Source organism: Engraulis encrasicolus, chromosome 17, assembly GCF_034702125.1.
Source record: "Engraulis encrasicolus isolate BLACKSEA-1 chromosome 17, IST_EnEncr_1.0, whole genome shotgun sequence".
Taxonomy (NCBI): Eukaryota; Metazoa; Chordata; class Actinopteri; order Clupeiformes; family Engraulidae; genus Engraulis; species Engraulis encrasicolus.
The window spans coordinates 23,272,213-23,289,047 of record NC_085873.1 but is presented as its reverse complement, the minus strand read 5'-3'; the positions used below and the strand labels follow the sequence as shown (position 1 = coordinate 23,289,047).

Genomic DNA, 16,835 nt, shown 5'->3' with positions numbered 1-16,835 from the left:
GTTACCTTTTTCATGAATACTTTTATTGAACATCAAAAGAAAGGATATCCTATGAGGAAGCCGCTATAGATTAGGTTGCTGCTTTATGTAAATACAATGTATATTCACACATGAAGACATTGTTCAATGTTATGAGCATTGAATGTAACAGATTCCAACTAGAGATCTAGAACTTTAGTAAACCTCCCTACCGAATACTCACATTGTATTGGTAGCACTGAGTTATCGGGTTGGACCTTTAGCTATGCGGTACCGTGCTGTGCCTCCCATGTCTGACCTGGAGCGTTGACTGGTACACGTAGGTCAAGGGTTCGAGACCCAATTAGCGAACTTAGCGCAGATGATCTCAGTTATATGAAGTTATACAGAACACAAGATTTTATACAAATCAAGCATACACCGCCATTCGAAAACATGTACAGTATTGAAGTTACAAATATTACAGTTTTTCATTTGGTGGAAGGAATCACTGTTAATGTGATGACTGTTATGGTGATTGTAAGATGTAAAGTTTTTATACTGATTAATGTACAATTGTAATTGTAATTAAATACCATGACAGTAACAGTATATTGTGTGTTCTCAACAGGCTTCTTGAAAAGAATGTAAATATGGTGTGGGCTATTTTATGTCTTTGTATCGCAGACATGTTTTGTAAGAGATAATGACTGTTATTTTCAGCGAAAAAAAGAGGGAAGAATATGTGAATGAGCTGGGTTTTTTTTACCATTTAATAATGTACATATGCTATGTATCTGTGTAAAATATGTTGTGTTAACGCAAATAAAAAGATGATATAAAACTGTCATGGTATATTGAACATTTACTAGTTCTACAAAGATAACTTCAGAAGCATGAAGCATTATATACAGTACAGTATACTGCTGTACAAAAGCAAGTGCAGTAACTTAAAAAAAATAAAGAGTTTTGACTGAAAATGGTCTTCACAACAACTCACAACTTCACAACAATGTGTCCTGTTTAGCAATATTGCAAATTTGCACTAACTACAATAGCCAACCTAATACCAATACTTTGAAGGCCTTTTTCTCAGTTTAAATATTGTAGTTATTGCACTTTGCCTTTGTATGGAAGCATATAGCATAGAGATAGCAATTGTCTATATGAGTAATATCTATAAGTAATATTTTTACCTATAAGGATGTGATGGTGAAAACCTGCACTGTAGGGTGCGCACATCCAAAAACACTTTTTGCAGGTGCCAGACAAAAGTGTCAGACAGTTGAAGGAGGTAGGTCTGCACACTGCCAAAAAGCTCCAAAAAATAAACTTTATTCTGCACACTGCCAATAAGCAAAGTTTTTTTTTGGAGCTTATTGGCAGTGTGCAGTAGCCTGGGTGAATAGCCGACTGTTGACTCCGTCAATCAGTCTGGCAAAAGCCATGAGGAATCCGTCTCCGTGGACGATGGGAGATGGTCTGATCTTAAATTAATTGAAGTTCCAAACTCAAATTAAAACCCATATTGAGCTTTATTAGCATGCCTGTTACGTTATATCGTCGCAAAAGCATACAAATAACAAAACGAAAGTGTGAATATAGTTACCTTAACCAATCAGTAACAGAGCTCGCGGGTGAGTTCTACGTCACCACTCTCAACTGTTTGCTGATTGGCGAAACACTGAGAGAACCGAAATTAAAACCCATATTGAGCTTTATTAGCATGCCTGTTACGTTATAGCGTCGCAAAAGCATACAAATAACAAAACGAAAGTGTGAATATAGTTACCTTAACCAATCAGTAACGGAGCTCACGGGTGAGTTCTAAGTCACCACTCTCAACTGTTTGCTGATTGGCGAAACACTGAGGGAACCGAGCTTGAGGCTTTTGCCAGACGATGTGCGGAGCCAAAATCCAGAGGATGGCGTCGCAAGGCTAAGTGTGCAGACCTACCTCCTTCAACTGAAATCCTGCACAGGAAAAGAAAAGAGAGAATGTCTGCTACTGCTGCTTCTCTTTCAGCCGGTCCTGAACCTTCTGCTACAGCTGCTTCCCTTTCAGCCAGTCCTATATAAAACCCTTTATAAAACTAAGGCCCTATATAAAACTAAGTCATTATTATTATTATTATTATTATTACTATTGCTGCTTCTCTTTCAGCCGGTCCTGAACCTTCTGTGGCTCGTCAAACTGGATCAGCCTCAGGATGTCCTTGTTGTTCATCACACCCTGGATGAACTCCCCCTCCGTTATCTCATCTGCAAACGACAAAACAAACACGAGAAAAACAGAAAAGGAAAACAAAATATATTGGGGTATAGAGTACGGTGGGGGTGGTGGAATAGAGTACTGAAGGAAATTAATGATGAACTCCTCCTCAGATATCTCATCTGCAAACCACAATAAGCAGTTTGACTTTTGTATCGGGGACTTTTATATTCATAAAAATATAATAGGAATTATAATGTATTGCAAAAATATAGTGGGATTTATATAAATTCCATGTTATAGTGTGTATTTTTGCAATTTCCTCGACTTGATGTCATTGCATGTTTCAGCCACCCGGGGGACTCTCCAACTACGCCCATGACGAACAAACAAAAAGGAGAAAAACAGAAAAGGAAAACAATATAGTGGGGTAGAGTACTTAGAGTGGTGGAGCAGAGTACCGAAGGAAGATGATCAGCTTACATGAATACAAAAATACACAAAAGCCTAATACACATTATTGCACATTAAACATATGGCACACATTTGAGTACAAGCAGCCTTCCAGCAGTTCACACACATACAAACACACACGCACACACGCGCGCACACACTTTTTTTGCCACAATAAGTTATTGCATGCTTCTTTGTTTTCCTCGTCACTCTCTCTAAGACTGAATATCAATAGGCACATTTCACTCAGCACGGTGATGCTTAAACGTTGGTCTGCTTTTCATTTTAAGTCTGTCTACCTTGTCTATCTCTCTATCTACCCCTCTATCTAGCACCCCCTGCTGCGACACTTTCAAAATTAGAAAGGGTGTATTCGCATTTTCATCCCATTGTCATTATACTTTTTTTAAAATGACAGAGAAGACAATATTATCGTTTATCGCAAGAATTTTTAATCGTCCAGCAAAATGTGTTATCGTGACAGCCCTACTCCCCATTACATTGTATGTGTTGAGAGGGGGGCCCTTTCAGATGATTTTGTCCCAGGCCCAGTCAAACCTGTCAGTAGCCCTGAGAAGGGGTGGGGGGCTTCCCGATAATTTTGTCCTGGGCCCGGGCAATACTGTCAGCGTCCCTGATAGCAAGCATTAGCCAGCTGGTTTGAAGTAAGATAGTTTGTGGAGCTTGAGCACATCCTGCCAAAGAACGTATAGAAAATGACTAAACATCAACAGCAGATGCGCTGCATACTGTATGTAATTATTATTCTAACTTCTTCTGACCTACAACCCTGTAGGCCTACTGTCACAACACCTGGAGTTAGGAAGTCAACAAAGTTACGATGGGGTCATTTCCTGGGTGTAAATAGCACTGGAACACTGGAAGTGGAACTGTTCACAGAACAATATAACAAAGAGCATTTACCATTTTCCTGCTTTCCAAAGAAGTCCCAGATTTTGTCTGCTCTTTTCTCGGGGGTATTTTCATCCTCAGGCAGGGTAATCTGGTCTTCTTGGGAGATCATATTGAATATTGACTGCCCGAAAAAAGAAGAAGGAAAAATAAACTGGAGCACACGAACCTTAAAGTAAACATGGAAGCAAAACAGCACAGGTAAGACAACACAGCCCCTTTTCATAATCCCTAATACAATAAAATACATGAAATAACAAATTCACTCGCGTTACCCTGACGATCTCCAGGATTTCGTTCTTGGTAATGCTCCCGTTGCGGTCCAGGTCGTATAGAGCGAAGGCCCACTCCAGCTTCTCGGCGGTCTTGCCTGACGAGGTCATGTGCAGCGCCACGATGTACTCCTTGAAGTCCAGTGTGCCGTCACTGTTCTGGTCGAAGCTCCGGAACACGTGCTGCGCGTAGGCCTGGGAGAGGGGAGGAGAGGAGAGCCGAGGAGAGGAGAGGAAAGCAGAGAGAGGAGAGGAGAGGAGAGGAGAGGGGAGGAGGGGGGAGGAGGAGAGGAGAGAGAAGGGAGGAGAGGGGGGGAGGAGAGAGAAGGGAGGAGAGGAGAGAGAGAGGACAGGTGAGGAGAGAGAAGAGAGGAGAGGAAAGGAGAGTAGAAATTTATTTAAAGTACATTACATAACATACAGTTATTTTACTGTACCTTGGCACGGTGAGGTAACGCAAGGCTAGGCAAAGCAAGGAGAGGCAAAGAAAGGAGATTTATGTTACATTAGATTACATTACATACAGTTATTTGGCCTCAGCATGGCAAGGCAATGCAATGCAAGGCAAGGCAGATATATTTCATTTCAAGCCCATGTCATACACAAAGTGCTTTGCAAGTAAAAAAAAGATGGTTCTTGCAAATAAATTCAAATTAATTATGACATTATATTACGTAAGGGATAATGTATTGTCCACATGTGACTATGGGAAAATATTTCCAGACGGGGTGAATAACACCCCCCGACGCTGAAGGCGGCAGGCGGTAGGAACCATACCAACCTTGGGGTCAGCATCAGGGAAGAAGCTGGCATAGATGCTTTCAAACTTCTGGCGGCTGATGCGGCCCGAGGGGCAGTCACGCAGAAACGTCTGATACCAGGAGAACAGCTGCTCCTCTGTGTACCTGTCGCAGTCAGAGGCATCAATCAATCAATCAATCAATCAATCAATCAATCAATCAATCAATCAATCAATCAATCAATCAATCAATCAATCAATCAATCAATCAACCAATCAATCAGTCAATCAATTAATCAGTTATTCAATCAATCAATCAATCAATCAATCAATCAGTCAGCCAATCAATCTATTCAATCAATCAATCAATCAATCAATCAATCAATCAATCAATCAATCAATCAATCAATCAATCAATCAATCAATCGATGAATCAATGAAAAGGAGGAGAAATAGACGACTTGAGGAACTTTGCCCAGATTATGTTTTTGAAGCCTTTAGCAAGGTTGAGGCCCCTATGTACGCTAATCCTTTTAGCCATGTTTGAACACCCATGTACCCATCCTTAGCCATGATTTGAGTGCTTGATGTCCTGGGGAAGTGGGGGGACAACTGGAGCATTCTTCCAAATGATTTCTTTACTGGTTTTGATCAAAACAGCCTAAAAACAGACTTGGCGCTGATTTTGTCAAAAATGCCAATTCACTGCAATTCATACTTAATTCATACTCAAGTCTATTGTGCGACCCTTTGACATGGATCAAATGTGCTAGCAATTTGCAAGGAAGTTAGTGTAGGTTAAAGGAACAACATTGCAAGAGAAGAGCAGGATTTTGTGATTTTTAATTTTATTTCAAGTGGCGCTTGATGCACCCCGGGCTCGAGTTTTGACAATGAAAATAGTCAAACAAGGCTTTTCATTCACATATTGAGTTAAAATTGCTGTTTTAACAACTGTGTTTTTAACATTTTCCCCCAAACCCCTAATAATCAGAATCCATCTCTGACCATTCCCCCTGGTTTGATTTTACAACTTGACCACTGGGCAGCAAATGAACAGTGTGAACCTGGTTGGAAAAGTAACATCATGTGATCAGCCAGCCTCAATCACATCAGTGGAGCAACAACTGCACAAAGGGCCCCAGGGCAAGCCACAGTTGAGTTGAGTGCACAGAATGAAAAGGAAGTTTATGAAATGAATAGAATTTACTTCATTAAGCTAATAAACAATGGTAGTAAAAGTCACAAGGATACGAACACAAGTTCATAAAACAGTGATTACTAACCATATGCTTAGTGGAGTATGACTAACAGCTTACAATTGCAAATACATTTTTTGCTGAGGTCAAATCTGGTGTTTATATTACATTACACTGCATTTGGCAGACACTTTTATCCAAAGAGACTTAATTGAGAACATAATCAGAGCATACATCACTTACAGATACAAAATGCACAGGAAATATACAGAACAATGACTGCAGATTGCAAGTACATAGTAAAGACTGCAGTGTTAATTCAACACTTAGAGAGCACTCTGGCAGCAAATGCAATGTTAAATTGACTCTCTAAGTTAAATTAAAACTACCATTTGTATTTTTTTTACTGTGTATAGGACTTGTGTTTTTAAGTAGCCTGTGTTAGCACATGGTTAAGTAAATGTATAAGTAAATACCTGGTGTTTAGCTTCAGTTCCTCCAGAACCTCCTTAGAAAGGACACAGCTCTTCGCGTTCCCCATCCCCAAATAACCGATTTGGTCCTGTGTCTTACTGTCTGTGGAGACTGGGGAAATGTGTGTCTGAGGCTGCAGACTGCGTGAATGTGTCTGTGTGTTTGTGTGTGTATGAGAGAGAAGCCGAATTCTATGTCTTTGCACTATGTTGACGGCTGGAGAGACAGCGAGTGTGTGAAGATGTAGTGTGTGTGTGTGTGTGTGTGTGTGTGTGTGTGTGTGTGTGTGTGTGTGTGTGTGTGTGTGTGTGTGTGTGTGTGTGTGTGTGTGTGTGTGTGTGTGGAGCTGGAGAGTTGCCTTGAATGAGTTGTGGGAATGGGTGGTGAATGTGAATGAGCCACCGGTGAATGGGGACTGGAGCCACCAGGGTCCCCCCCTCCTTTAAATACCCCCACGAGCAGTGCGGGTTCCCCTTTCATTAAATATCCACATTAAGGGCCGCTGACAGCTTTGGCCGAGGCCAGGACAAAGTCATCTGAAAGGGCCCCCCCAGCCCAATAGATACAAAATGAAGACCCAATTCAGGGCCCCCCATCTTCCTGGGCCCGAGACAACTGGCCTCATTGTCCCCATCCTGTCAGCACCCCTGCCCACATAACAAAACCTGATTGCAGATTAGAGTGGAGGCTGACAGCAGGGCTGGACTAGGATGAAAAATGAAGACAGGCATTGTTAGACAAGGCCGGTCCACCAGGGATTGAGAGAAACAATGAGGCCTTTGATAGCATTTTAGTCATCTAATATGATACACATTTACCCTAACAACAAAAAATGTTTTGTTAATACATGATTATCGGGAGGAGGCCTGCTGTAGCGACATGAGGACTGATAGCATTGAGGAGAAACATCATCCACAGTCCACCTGGTAAATGCCATGATTATGACCAATCTAGCCATGGCTGAGACTCCGTCTGCCTGTGATTTGATGGGCCTGCACTGATGGATATTTCTCATGTTACTGACCATAAGGGTGGATTACTATACAGACCTACCGGCCCCAGGCCCAGGGTCTCAAAAGCCACGGGGGGGGCCAAGCCTCTGTGCTACAAAAAAACACATAATGTAACATTTTCTCTGTGGAGAAACCCCCAAACTCCCAGCGCAAAAAGGCTCTTTAACATCTCCGCTAAACACCCAATGCTGCCATCGGGGGCTTTCTTGCTGTCTGATCCAGGGGCCTGTGGAGTGATCATCAGTCCCTACCTTGAGAGTCCCCCCCGCCAAGTGATTTGATGGGCCTGCTCTGTTGGATAGTTCTTATGTCACTGACCATAACATGATCTTTTAAAAGAATTTACAGGCATGGCAGACTTACATTGGCTTAGCCAGACAGCAGGGGACTGGCAGGCCGATATCACTTTAATTTAATTCAAACTACTGGATTAGCAGAAGGGATCATCAGAGTGCTTTGAGTGATTTCTAGTTACGGAAATCTGTGTCAGTAGTTCTTCTAGGAAAATAACTAATTGAACTAATTCTAAGATACTTATATATGTATATATTTTTAAATTATTATTAAACCTTTCAGGTAATACATTTTCATACCTCATAGTAGGCCTGTTGGCACCTCACTCAGATGCGCATCTTGTCACGGCCAGAGATGGGACCAAGTCACTAATTTGCAAGTCGCAAGTAAGTCTCAAGTCCTTCCAATCAAGTCCGAGTCAAGTCACAAGTTACGACACATTTGACCAAGTCAAGTCCAAGTCCAAGTCGTGCCAAAGCCAAGTCAAGTCCAAGTCCAAGTCTTATTTTTTCCAAGTCCTTAGCAAGTCACCTTGTATTCTATGTGCAATATTGACAATTACCTTTGGTCATGAATTCATTACCTCTCCACACTGCTTTGCATGTCCCCCTTCGCCAGTCATGTCCTTTACGAAAATCGACCATGGTATACCATGATTTCAGTTTTTTGAGCATGGTTCGGCATTGGTTTTTGGTTTTACTAGGTTGAACTATAAATTGAACCATGGTTTTACACTGAAAACTAACCATGGGTTTACCACGGTTTATAATTATTCATTAAATTACTTTTATATTTTATCCAACGCACATATTGGTAACAGTCCTTGGAGCAATGTGGGGTTAGGTGCCTTGCTCAAAGGCAATTCAGTCATGGATGGGTCCAAGGGTGGGATTCAAACCTGCAACTCTGTGATCTTCAGCCCAACTCCCTAATCATTACACCACGGCTGCAGACAAGCTTTCATGTTTTTTTGGGTGACCATGCAACCCACAATTGGTCATATCTTTTTGTTTGTGACTATGGTTAAAGGTAAATCGTTTATTTTTTCTTTCTTTCATGCATTTATTCACACACAAATGCAAAAAAAATATATATTCATTGACTTGGAGGACTATTGCAAGTCATTGCAAGCTAAAACTGTCAAGTCGAGTCAAGTCTCAAGTCAATAGCATACAAGTCGAGTCAAGTCACAAGTCATTCCTAATATTGGCAAGTCAAGTCTCAAGTCGAGTCATTTGTGACTCAAGTCACAAGTCAGTCCAAGTCACAAGTCACAAGTCCACATCTCTTGTCACGGCTACCCATTACATAGGCAGCCGCTTGGGGCTCCTAAGCCCTTAGATCTATTCAATATCTACTTCACTAAATTAGTGGCCGATTGGTTTCATTCCTTTCCCATTTTCGCTTGAGGCCCCATCAGACCCTAGAATCACCTCAGACCTCACAGCGTTTAACAAGTTCAAATATGAACATAGAATTGGATTCATGCTGATTATGATTAGTTACTGTGGCACAAATGCATTTATTACAACATTAATCAAGGAATGCAGTCTAAATTCAATGGCATCATCGCACAGTGGTAGCTTATAATGTATGTCCAAAATGTTGTGTGATGGCAATGAATGAACGGGCTACTACGTATGACCTCTAGCCGGGCACGCACCGCCCCTTCATCCACCAATTGCATTACAGCTGGAGATGAAAGACGGGGACTCGGGGCTGCGCGCTCCGTTCATCTCGACAGAATCCATTGTGGGATTTCTCACAAATTTCACTGATGCTCTAAGCATATCGAAGAAACACATCGACTCCCTTTAATTGTAGACACTGTCTTGGGCTTTTGTTATTTATTACAACGTTATAATGGCGGGGATGGTAAATGACTCACAATGTTTACCAGAGCGCATTGCTTACATCACTCGCGTGCAGAGCTTCAGCGCCTGTCATCGTTTGCATAGGTAACGGAAACTTCTCTCAGTAAATGTTTTTCAGGTGGTCATGCCGCGTAAGGACTGTATGACAAGATCAATATCCTGTATGTTTGATTCCAATATATCATTGCACAATGTTAAAACGGCTCTATTCTGTGAGCAGCTCTAAAGTAGGAAGTAGGCTATTATACCTGTTGCGTCAGGCGCACAGCACCTTGGGAAGTGTAGTCATGTAATCAGAGACGTTCTTAATGCATAATAATTTAGAACAGAGAATCTTTGATGTAATACCAGTATGAGAAGCTTTGTGACAAAATATTACCCCGACAAACGCATCCTATGTAAAAAATAAATAAAAATAAAAATGTATTTACACTTTCTTTCTTGATAATTCCACAGTAAAGCACTATCGGATGAAGAAAACAAGAGAATATTTGGCAAATGCAACAACCCAAATGGCCATGGCCACAACTACAAAGGTATGGCTGATATAGACCCTATGTCTTGATTTGGATAGGTGAATGAAGGTCAATAATCAGATCAAAAAATGTTTATGTCTACTATTCCATTAAGACACCACTCGAAGAATCACACTGTATTTATGTTTTTCTTAGTGGAAGTCACCGTCCGAGGGAAGGTATGATATAATCTTCATGTATTCATTCAAGTAGAATATAAATGTGAACTGTTCAGCGCTTGTTGTCACTCTATGTAAACATCTCTTTAGATCTGAGTAAACATTCTGCCATAATTGAGTTCAAATTTCAACAGATTGATATAAGAACGGGAATGGTGATGAATCTAACAGATCTCAAGCAGTACATTGAGGTAAGACCGTCAGCCGCGAGTACAGGAATAATATGCAATGCACTGTATTGCATTCTCATATGTACATAACAGACCATAGTGTCAGCGGTATATTGAGGCAAACCACAATATTGAGAAGAGTCCATTTAATAATGTATGTAAGGAAATGTGTATTAATGCAATGCTGTGTATTACATTTTTACATTTCAAAAAATCAGAAAAAAGAAAAACGTGTAAGTTATCACCTGGTAACAAATGTACTTTAGATTACTTTTGATTTGCAATTGACCTTTCTTGCTGCATGTTTTTACGTCCTGTGGGTCTTTTTTCTCTTTCCCCTGTCCACATACACAACACAGAAAGCGATCATGGAGCCACTTGACCATAAAAACCTGGATAAAGACGTGCCTTACTTTGCTGATGTGGTCAGGTGAGGGTCCGGGCAGGTTTCTAATTTCTGCCGTGTTAACTATACTGCCCTATAAAGGCAACGTGCAGTAATGTCACCAACACTGAAACTGAGAAAAATGCCTTCAAAGCCTAAGTGTTAGGTTGGATATTGTAGTTGCTGAAAATCTGGAATAACAATAATTCTAAAACAAAACACATTTGGCTTTCTCACAAGATAAAAGAGTTGTAAGGAAGAGATTTTCAGTCTAAAAAAATATGAAGTTACAGCACTTTGCCTTTGTAGGGCAGTATGAAACACAGAAACGGAGAAAAATGCTTTTGTCTTGCATCACATTAACATACTGTGTGTGTTGTGTGTTGTGCAGCACTACTGAAAACCTGGCTGTGTTCATCTGGGACGGACTGGCCAAGCTTCTCCCCCCCAACCTCCTCTACGAGGTCAAAGTGCACGAGACCGACAAAAACATAGTCGTGTACCGTGGCGAGTAGAGAGAGAGAGATAGAGTATGTGTGTGTGTGTGTTTTGTGCCAGAGAGTATCCCTTCCGTGGAGGTGGAGAAAGGAACCAAAACTATCATCTGCTGTTCACTGATCGGCGTTGAGGAGTGCAGACTTCCTCATACGAAGACAATCCACTCTGCTGTCTCCCATCCCTGATTTTTGAGTATGCTTTTTAGAAATAGGAGGTTACCAAGTTATCTTGCAAAAAAACAACAACTTCAAGTTAGGAATGACATTTGTGTCCGGCTAGTACCTTGCCAAAAAGGACTGAAATTCACATGGACACATTTGCATTTACATAGGCCTATGTTCATTTATTAACCCATTGATGCCACATGCTGTATACGCATTGACCTAAGGCGCCTGGAGCGACATAGATGCAACAATCAGGCTCATGAGATTTGGGGTTTTTAAAATAAAAATGTGGCTAGTTAGCTGAATGAACACATTCTAATGCAAGATTTTTTTAAATGTGCTTCGGTGGCTGAGATATTTAGTTTTTTATAGACTGAGGACACCTTTTTCCAAAGAGGGCTGAGGCATTGAGCAGACGTTTTTGTGTAGGTGCCTTTGGCTAAAATCGGTTAATAAGAAATGACGAAGTGATGAATGAATACCGTGACTTATCTGAAGTGTAGTAGTGAGTTGGAGCCCCTCTTGTGCCTCAAGTGTTTTAACCCTTTGAGGAGCACCATCACAAATATGTGATTCAAATATTGCCAAATATGTCAGTTCTCATTATGATGTCATAAGGACTTTGCGAGATTTTAACACAGACTTCTAAAGAGCTGTAGAGTGTTCCAGTAAAATTCTAGAAGAACTGGCGAAAAATCCTTACATGCTGTTCTTAGTTGCCAATGTGGCAGTAGGCTATGGGATAAGCTACTTTACACAACGGGCATGTGGCATTACATGGTCAAGTGTTAATCATTGTGCTTATCAATGTGTTTATAATAGTTTTTTATGTTTTGTTTTCATGTGAACCACCTCTATGAATATACGAATGAATGAAATGAATGAATGGGTGATACAACAATAGGAGCAGTTTTAATTCTACAGATTTTAGATTTTAGATTTTCTATAGATTTACAAAAGTTTCAGATTGCACAATGTCTTTTTAAATGTAATATTAGTTGAAATATTGTATTATAGTATTCGTTTCCACCACTAGACATTTCAGGCGACCCCGATTTGAGTTCCAGGCGACCCCACATGGGGTCCGAGCTCCAAGATTGAAATAACTGGATTAGTGTAACTCAGCAGGTGCCCATGGCACTGCCAGGCCAAGTGTTCAAATCCTTATGAACAACAGGGATTACATAACAGTAACACTGACCAGAGATTATCCCTCTGTTCCGTTCACTTCTCCTCCTCCCCTCCCTCCCTCTCTCTCTCTCTCTCTCTCTCTCTCTCTCTCTCTCTCTCTCTCTCTCTCTCTCTCTCTCTCTCTCTCTCTCTCCGTCTCCACATAGCCTTCTCTGCCAGGCCCTCCAATGTAATTAAAACTGGACCTGTGGACCTGCAGACATTCACTGAGACTTGTATGTATTAGCTTTGGTGAACTAGTGTACTAAAATGCATTCTGTTAAGTTGGACTCTGATAGCCTGTTGCTTGCAAAACAAACTGGATGATGACTTGAAAGTTTGGCCCCATACCGTATGGGCCAGGTTAATGTCGGGGCATAACATGAGATCCTTCTACTCAGAATATTGTACATAGCCAGATAGGAAAACCTCCTCAGGCAGTTCTCAGATAGAACCACTAGAGGGTGCAATTGCAGCTTTTAGAGATGGCTCTGCTGACACTTGAGACCAAAATGAATTGTCCTTGTATGCTTCAGTATTTGTTAGATGACCGTGAGATGTTGAATGATGAACTTTGGAGTTTGTGCCATTTTCTTTTTACACTGGTTTTCAGTGTCTGTTATTTTAAAATAGGAATAAAATGTTTTTTATACAGTATATGTAACCCTTGTAATTTAACTTGTTTTAATCCACAACAATTGATATAAAGTGAAAAGAAGAGTCCAAAAGTGTCAAGCTTTTATTCTTTGTTTTTCAGTCCTCAGTATTGGGGACAACAAGTGAATGTTGTGGGTGTTTTTGGAAGCAATACCTCATGGGTGGAGGTGAAATTAATTTGAGAAGAGGTCATTCTGTATGTGGCGACGGTCTGACTAGCTTTGCACGGCAGGGGCGTAAAGATATGTCTACACATCATCAGCCAGTGGTTCCCAAACTGGGAGCCGGGACCCCTAAGTGGGTCTCAGAAATACTGCAGGAGGGTCGTGGACATAAGGGACCGTTTGCATAATACCTTTAACATACTCATACTGTATGTTTTTAAAACCTTTCCAGACATTGTTGGTTACAATATTCACTTGAACTGGGTAATACATGTGTTGTCCTCCTGGCTTGAGGTAAAATGAAGCTGAGCAGAGGCACTTCTGTAGGCCTATGTGGCGACAGTCTGACTAGCGGTGCACAGGAGGACCATAAAGATAAGTCTACACATCACATATCGTCTTTTTAATCACCGTGAGTCAGATTCCTACAGTATGTGTCACCACTCACCACTTCCAACAACCCCCAAGGCCCTTCCAGGCACTCTTCTGCTCAGCTTTTCTGCTCCCAACAGGAGGACATCAAAATCCCTTGCCTTCAAACGCATGCGGAGACCTGCAATTACTTTTACCTGTAGAATCAGGACTGAACTGGGTGTAAAATACGGCCCGGGCGTCTGTGGCAGGCGTGGATCAGCCCCTCACACAGCCCCATCATTCTACGACAGCAGTTCTTAACCTGGGGTGCGCCAGAGATTGCAGGCAGGGGGTCCGTGGATTTGCTTGCTTTGAGGTTGTGAACAAAATTCTGCTTCCAAACAGTATGATTTGGCCAAAATAAAACCATATTAAAAGATACGTTGGTCCCCATGAAAAGTTGACTGCCTAAGTCCATTGTCTACGTATGTATTAAAGCTGGACCAATGGATCACCCCCTTCTAAACAGTGGGCCAGTCGCAATGGGAAAAACAAAAGAAAAACAAAAAAGAACCAACACCAACAGTGGTTTGTGATCTGCAGAACGGAAAGTCAGCAGAACAAGCAGAAAAAAGTGAAAGTCCAACTCCCATTGTCATTGTCACACAGCACTCAACAGCACAGTGGACACTGCACACAATGAAATTGCATTTATGCCTCACCCGTGCACAGGGGAAGCGCCCAATGGCGCCCAACTGCATCAGTCCCCTGAGGACCGCCGGCCCACTGGGAAAATGCCCTGTATGGCAGATTAGCAGCTCAGCCATGTGGAATCGAAAGCGGAGAATATTATATCAATCACAGGGTGAAAACCTGTCATTACACCATTGCCTTGTGAGAATTTTTTGGATAATGTCTTCCTAAAATGATAATCAGGTCAGCGTTAGCGGGTCCACAGCTAGCTGAGGCATGCCTTCTCTGTTCTATGTCCTTGGCTTTGTAACTTGTATAATCAGGGTCGTTTCAAGGTAATTGGGGGCCCTAGGCAAAAAGGGGGCTTGGGTCGCTTACCGCCCTGCAGTCATTGGATTTAGGGAGGTGTCATGCTGTCATTCACAAAGCTCTTGCTTGCATATTCAGTCCTTGCTGTCATTTCGATGCACTATGGACACAACCAGTCATTACCGTAGTGGAGCCTTTCAGTTTGGGCCCCTAGGCAATTGCCTAGTTTGCTTGCCTGGTGGTGACAGGCCTGTGTATAGTCACTGTTTGTCTGCATCCGCAGGCCCTTACCTCATGGGGATGATGTCATATTTGAGTGGCAGTGGTAATCCTGGTACAGTTAAAGGAACACTATGCAACTTCATTTAGGACAGTCATGGGTAAGCAGTTAGGGCGTCAGACTCGTAGCCCAAAGGTTCCCAGTTTGACTTCCGACCCGCCAGGTTGGTGAGGGGGAGTAATTGACCAGTGCTGTCTCCCCCATCCTCCTCCATGACTGAGGTACCCTGAGCATGGTACCGTCCTGCCGCACTGCTCCCTTGTGCACGGGTGAGGCATAAATGCAATTTCATTGTGTGCAGTGTCCACTGTGCTGTGGAGTGCTGTGTGACAATGACAATGGGAGTTGGACTTTCACTTTTTTTCTGCTTGTTCTGCTGACTTTCCGTTCTGCAGATCACAAACCAACACAAGAGTCTCAGAAGCATTTATCTTACTACAGGGGCCTATACTAAGAATCTGAAACAAATAGAAGGGCCTGGAGTCCACATTTTCTTAAGAACAAGATAGAAGGTTACAAGAGATACAAGGTTACTACCTGACAGGGAAAATAAGTAATGTTGTTGTAGAAATACGTTATCCAAAAACTAGGAAGATTCAAGATTCAAAAGCTTTAATGTCTAATATGTTGCCATATGGAAGAGGTACGGTGACGTCATGGATGTGAGAATCTTGAAGAGGGGCACACGATCGGGATGTCGTAGAGACGGCATTATTGAAGAAGGCGGCCTATTAAAAAAAAACACTTTTGCCGCTGGTGCGTTGTCATGGCAAGCGACACAACAAAAGTCACTTAAATCCGGTGTTAGGGAAGGCAATAGGACACAGACAGCACTAGTGGCATGAGCACCACAATGCACAAACTGTATAGCTCCCTGTCCGTCTCTTGTCCACCTCTTAAAGTTCGCCTCCATTTGACTTCCCGACCTAGCCATCCTTCCTCCTCGCTTGTTCCTTAATCCTCCTTCCAGTCCTCTTCTCTTCCTCAAATATCCATTCCGCGTTGTTGTTGGTAGCGTGCCATCCATTTGTGTTGGTAAACTATCATAATTATGTCACGAAGCTCGTCCGCAGAAGTCCGTCTGGTCAGATCTGCAAGTGCGCATCGGAGGATTTGGAGCCGAGCATAGGCTAAACTGCCACAACTTTGCAGAGTGACAAATTAATTCCATCATCTTCCAGAACTCCAAACATCCGTAATTCACACATGCATAGCCACTATCTGAACTCGACAAAATTAGTCAATTAAATATGTTATAAATGGCGCGCAACATAACTTCTGAGCAGTACATCACCACCATAAAGCACTAAGCATTAATCTTCTCCTACTCCACTCCACTCCTGACAGGATACTGTATGTTCAAGGAATTACTGCATGGGCCTGGGACCAGGTGCCCAAGAGTGAAGGAGGTCCTGAAGCCCAAGCCTCTATATACTCCCATTCTCATTGTTGCATCAAAATCACACTTTTAAGGGCCAAAACATACCAAGGCGGAACGGAACGGTCGCAGGACGGACGCGGTCTTTCTGCTTAGTTTCGGCCGGCGTGTTTTTCTCTGCCTTTCACACTGACAGCGTCGGCGTGCGCGGCCAGTCCTGTTCAAAACCCTCCCCACAGCTAAAGCTAGCGTGCTACTTTGCCATTCATTTGAATGAGACACCGCCGGTTGCCGGCGTGAAAAATACGCTCAAGTTCTATTTTCCAAATGCAGCGTGGCGCGGAGCCGGCTCCCGCGCCGCTGACGCCCGACTACCGCCGGTTGGTGTGTAAGGACAGATAGGTTTCAATGTATTTTCACAGACGCCGGTAAAAAACGCGGCCGTTCCGCGAGGCTTTACTGCCCTGGTGTGTAAGACCCCTTACTTTTGTATTTTCAAATTGTCCTCAGGGGACAAAC

General features: G+C 42.3%; 2 protein-coding genes across 2 annotated transcripts; one reads left to right on the top strand and one right to left on the bottom strand.

Moving 5' to 3' along the window:
• Positions 1 to 1,543: 1,543 nt before the first annotated feature.
• On the bottom strand, positions 1,544 to 6,286 carry rcvrnb (recoverin b). The gene is made up of 6 exons (XM_063221235.1): positions 6,222 to 6,286; positions 4,589 to 4,712; positions 3,811 to 4,002; positions 3,548 to 3,659; positions 2,103 to 2,220; positions 1,544 to 1,932 (listed from the first exon to the last, which is right to left on the bottom strand). Coding segments are annotated over exons 1-6 (612 nt in total). The 3' UTR covers positions 1,544 to 1,931.
• A 2,934-nt stretch (positions 6,287 to 9,220) lies between these two features.
• Positions 9,221 to 13,199, top strand: pts (6-pyruvoyltetrahydropterin synthase). The gene is made up of 6 exons (XM_063221234.1): positions 9,221 to 9,484; positions 9,857 to 9,936; positions 10,072 to 10,094; positions 10,229 to 10,285; positions 10,624 to 10,694; positions 11,041 to 13,199. The coding sequence occupies exons 1-6, from the start codon at positions 9,390 to 9,392 to the stop codon at positions 11,162 to 11,164; spliced, it is 450 nt and encodes a 149-aa protein (XP_063077304.1). The 5' UTR covers positions 9,221 to 9,389; the 3' UTR covers positions 11,165 to 13,199.
• Positions 13,200 to 16,835: the final 3,636 nt, after the last annotated feature.

Bases quoted from the DNA above. Each gene is read 5' to 3' on its own strand.
- rcvrnb (XM_063221235.1), bottom strand. From the start codon at position 6,286: ATGGGGAACGCGAAGAGCTGTGTCCTTTCTAAGGAGGTTCTGGAGGAA. The intron at 4,713-6,221 runs GTATTTACTTAT...TGACTGCGACAG, and splicing joins GAACTGAAGCTAAACACCAG to GTACACAGAGGAGCAGCTGT. The intron at 4,003-4,588 runs GTTGGTATGGTT...CCCCTCTCCCAG, and splicing joins TCCCTGATGCTGACCCCAAG to GCCTACGCGCAGCACGTGTT.
- pts (XM_063221234.1), top strand. From the start codon at position 9,390: ATGGCGGGGATGGTAAATGACTCACAATGTTTACCAGAGCGCATTGCT. The intron at 9,485-9,856 runs GTAACGGAAACT...ATAATTCCACAG, and splicing joins GCCTGTCATCGTTTGCATAG to TAAAGCACTATCGGATGAAG. The intron at 10,095-10,228 runs GTATGATATAAT...AAATTTCAACAG, and splicing joins AAGTCACCGTCCGAGGGAAG to ATTGATATAAGAACGGGAAT.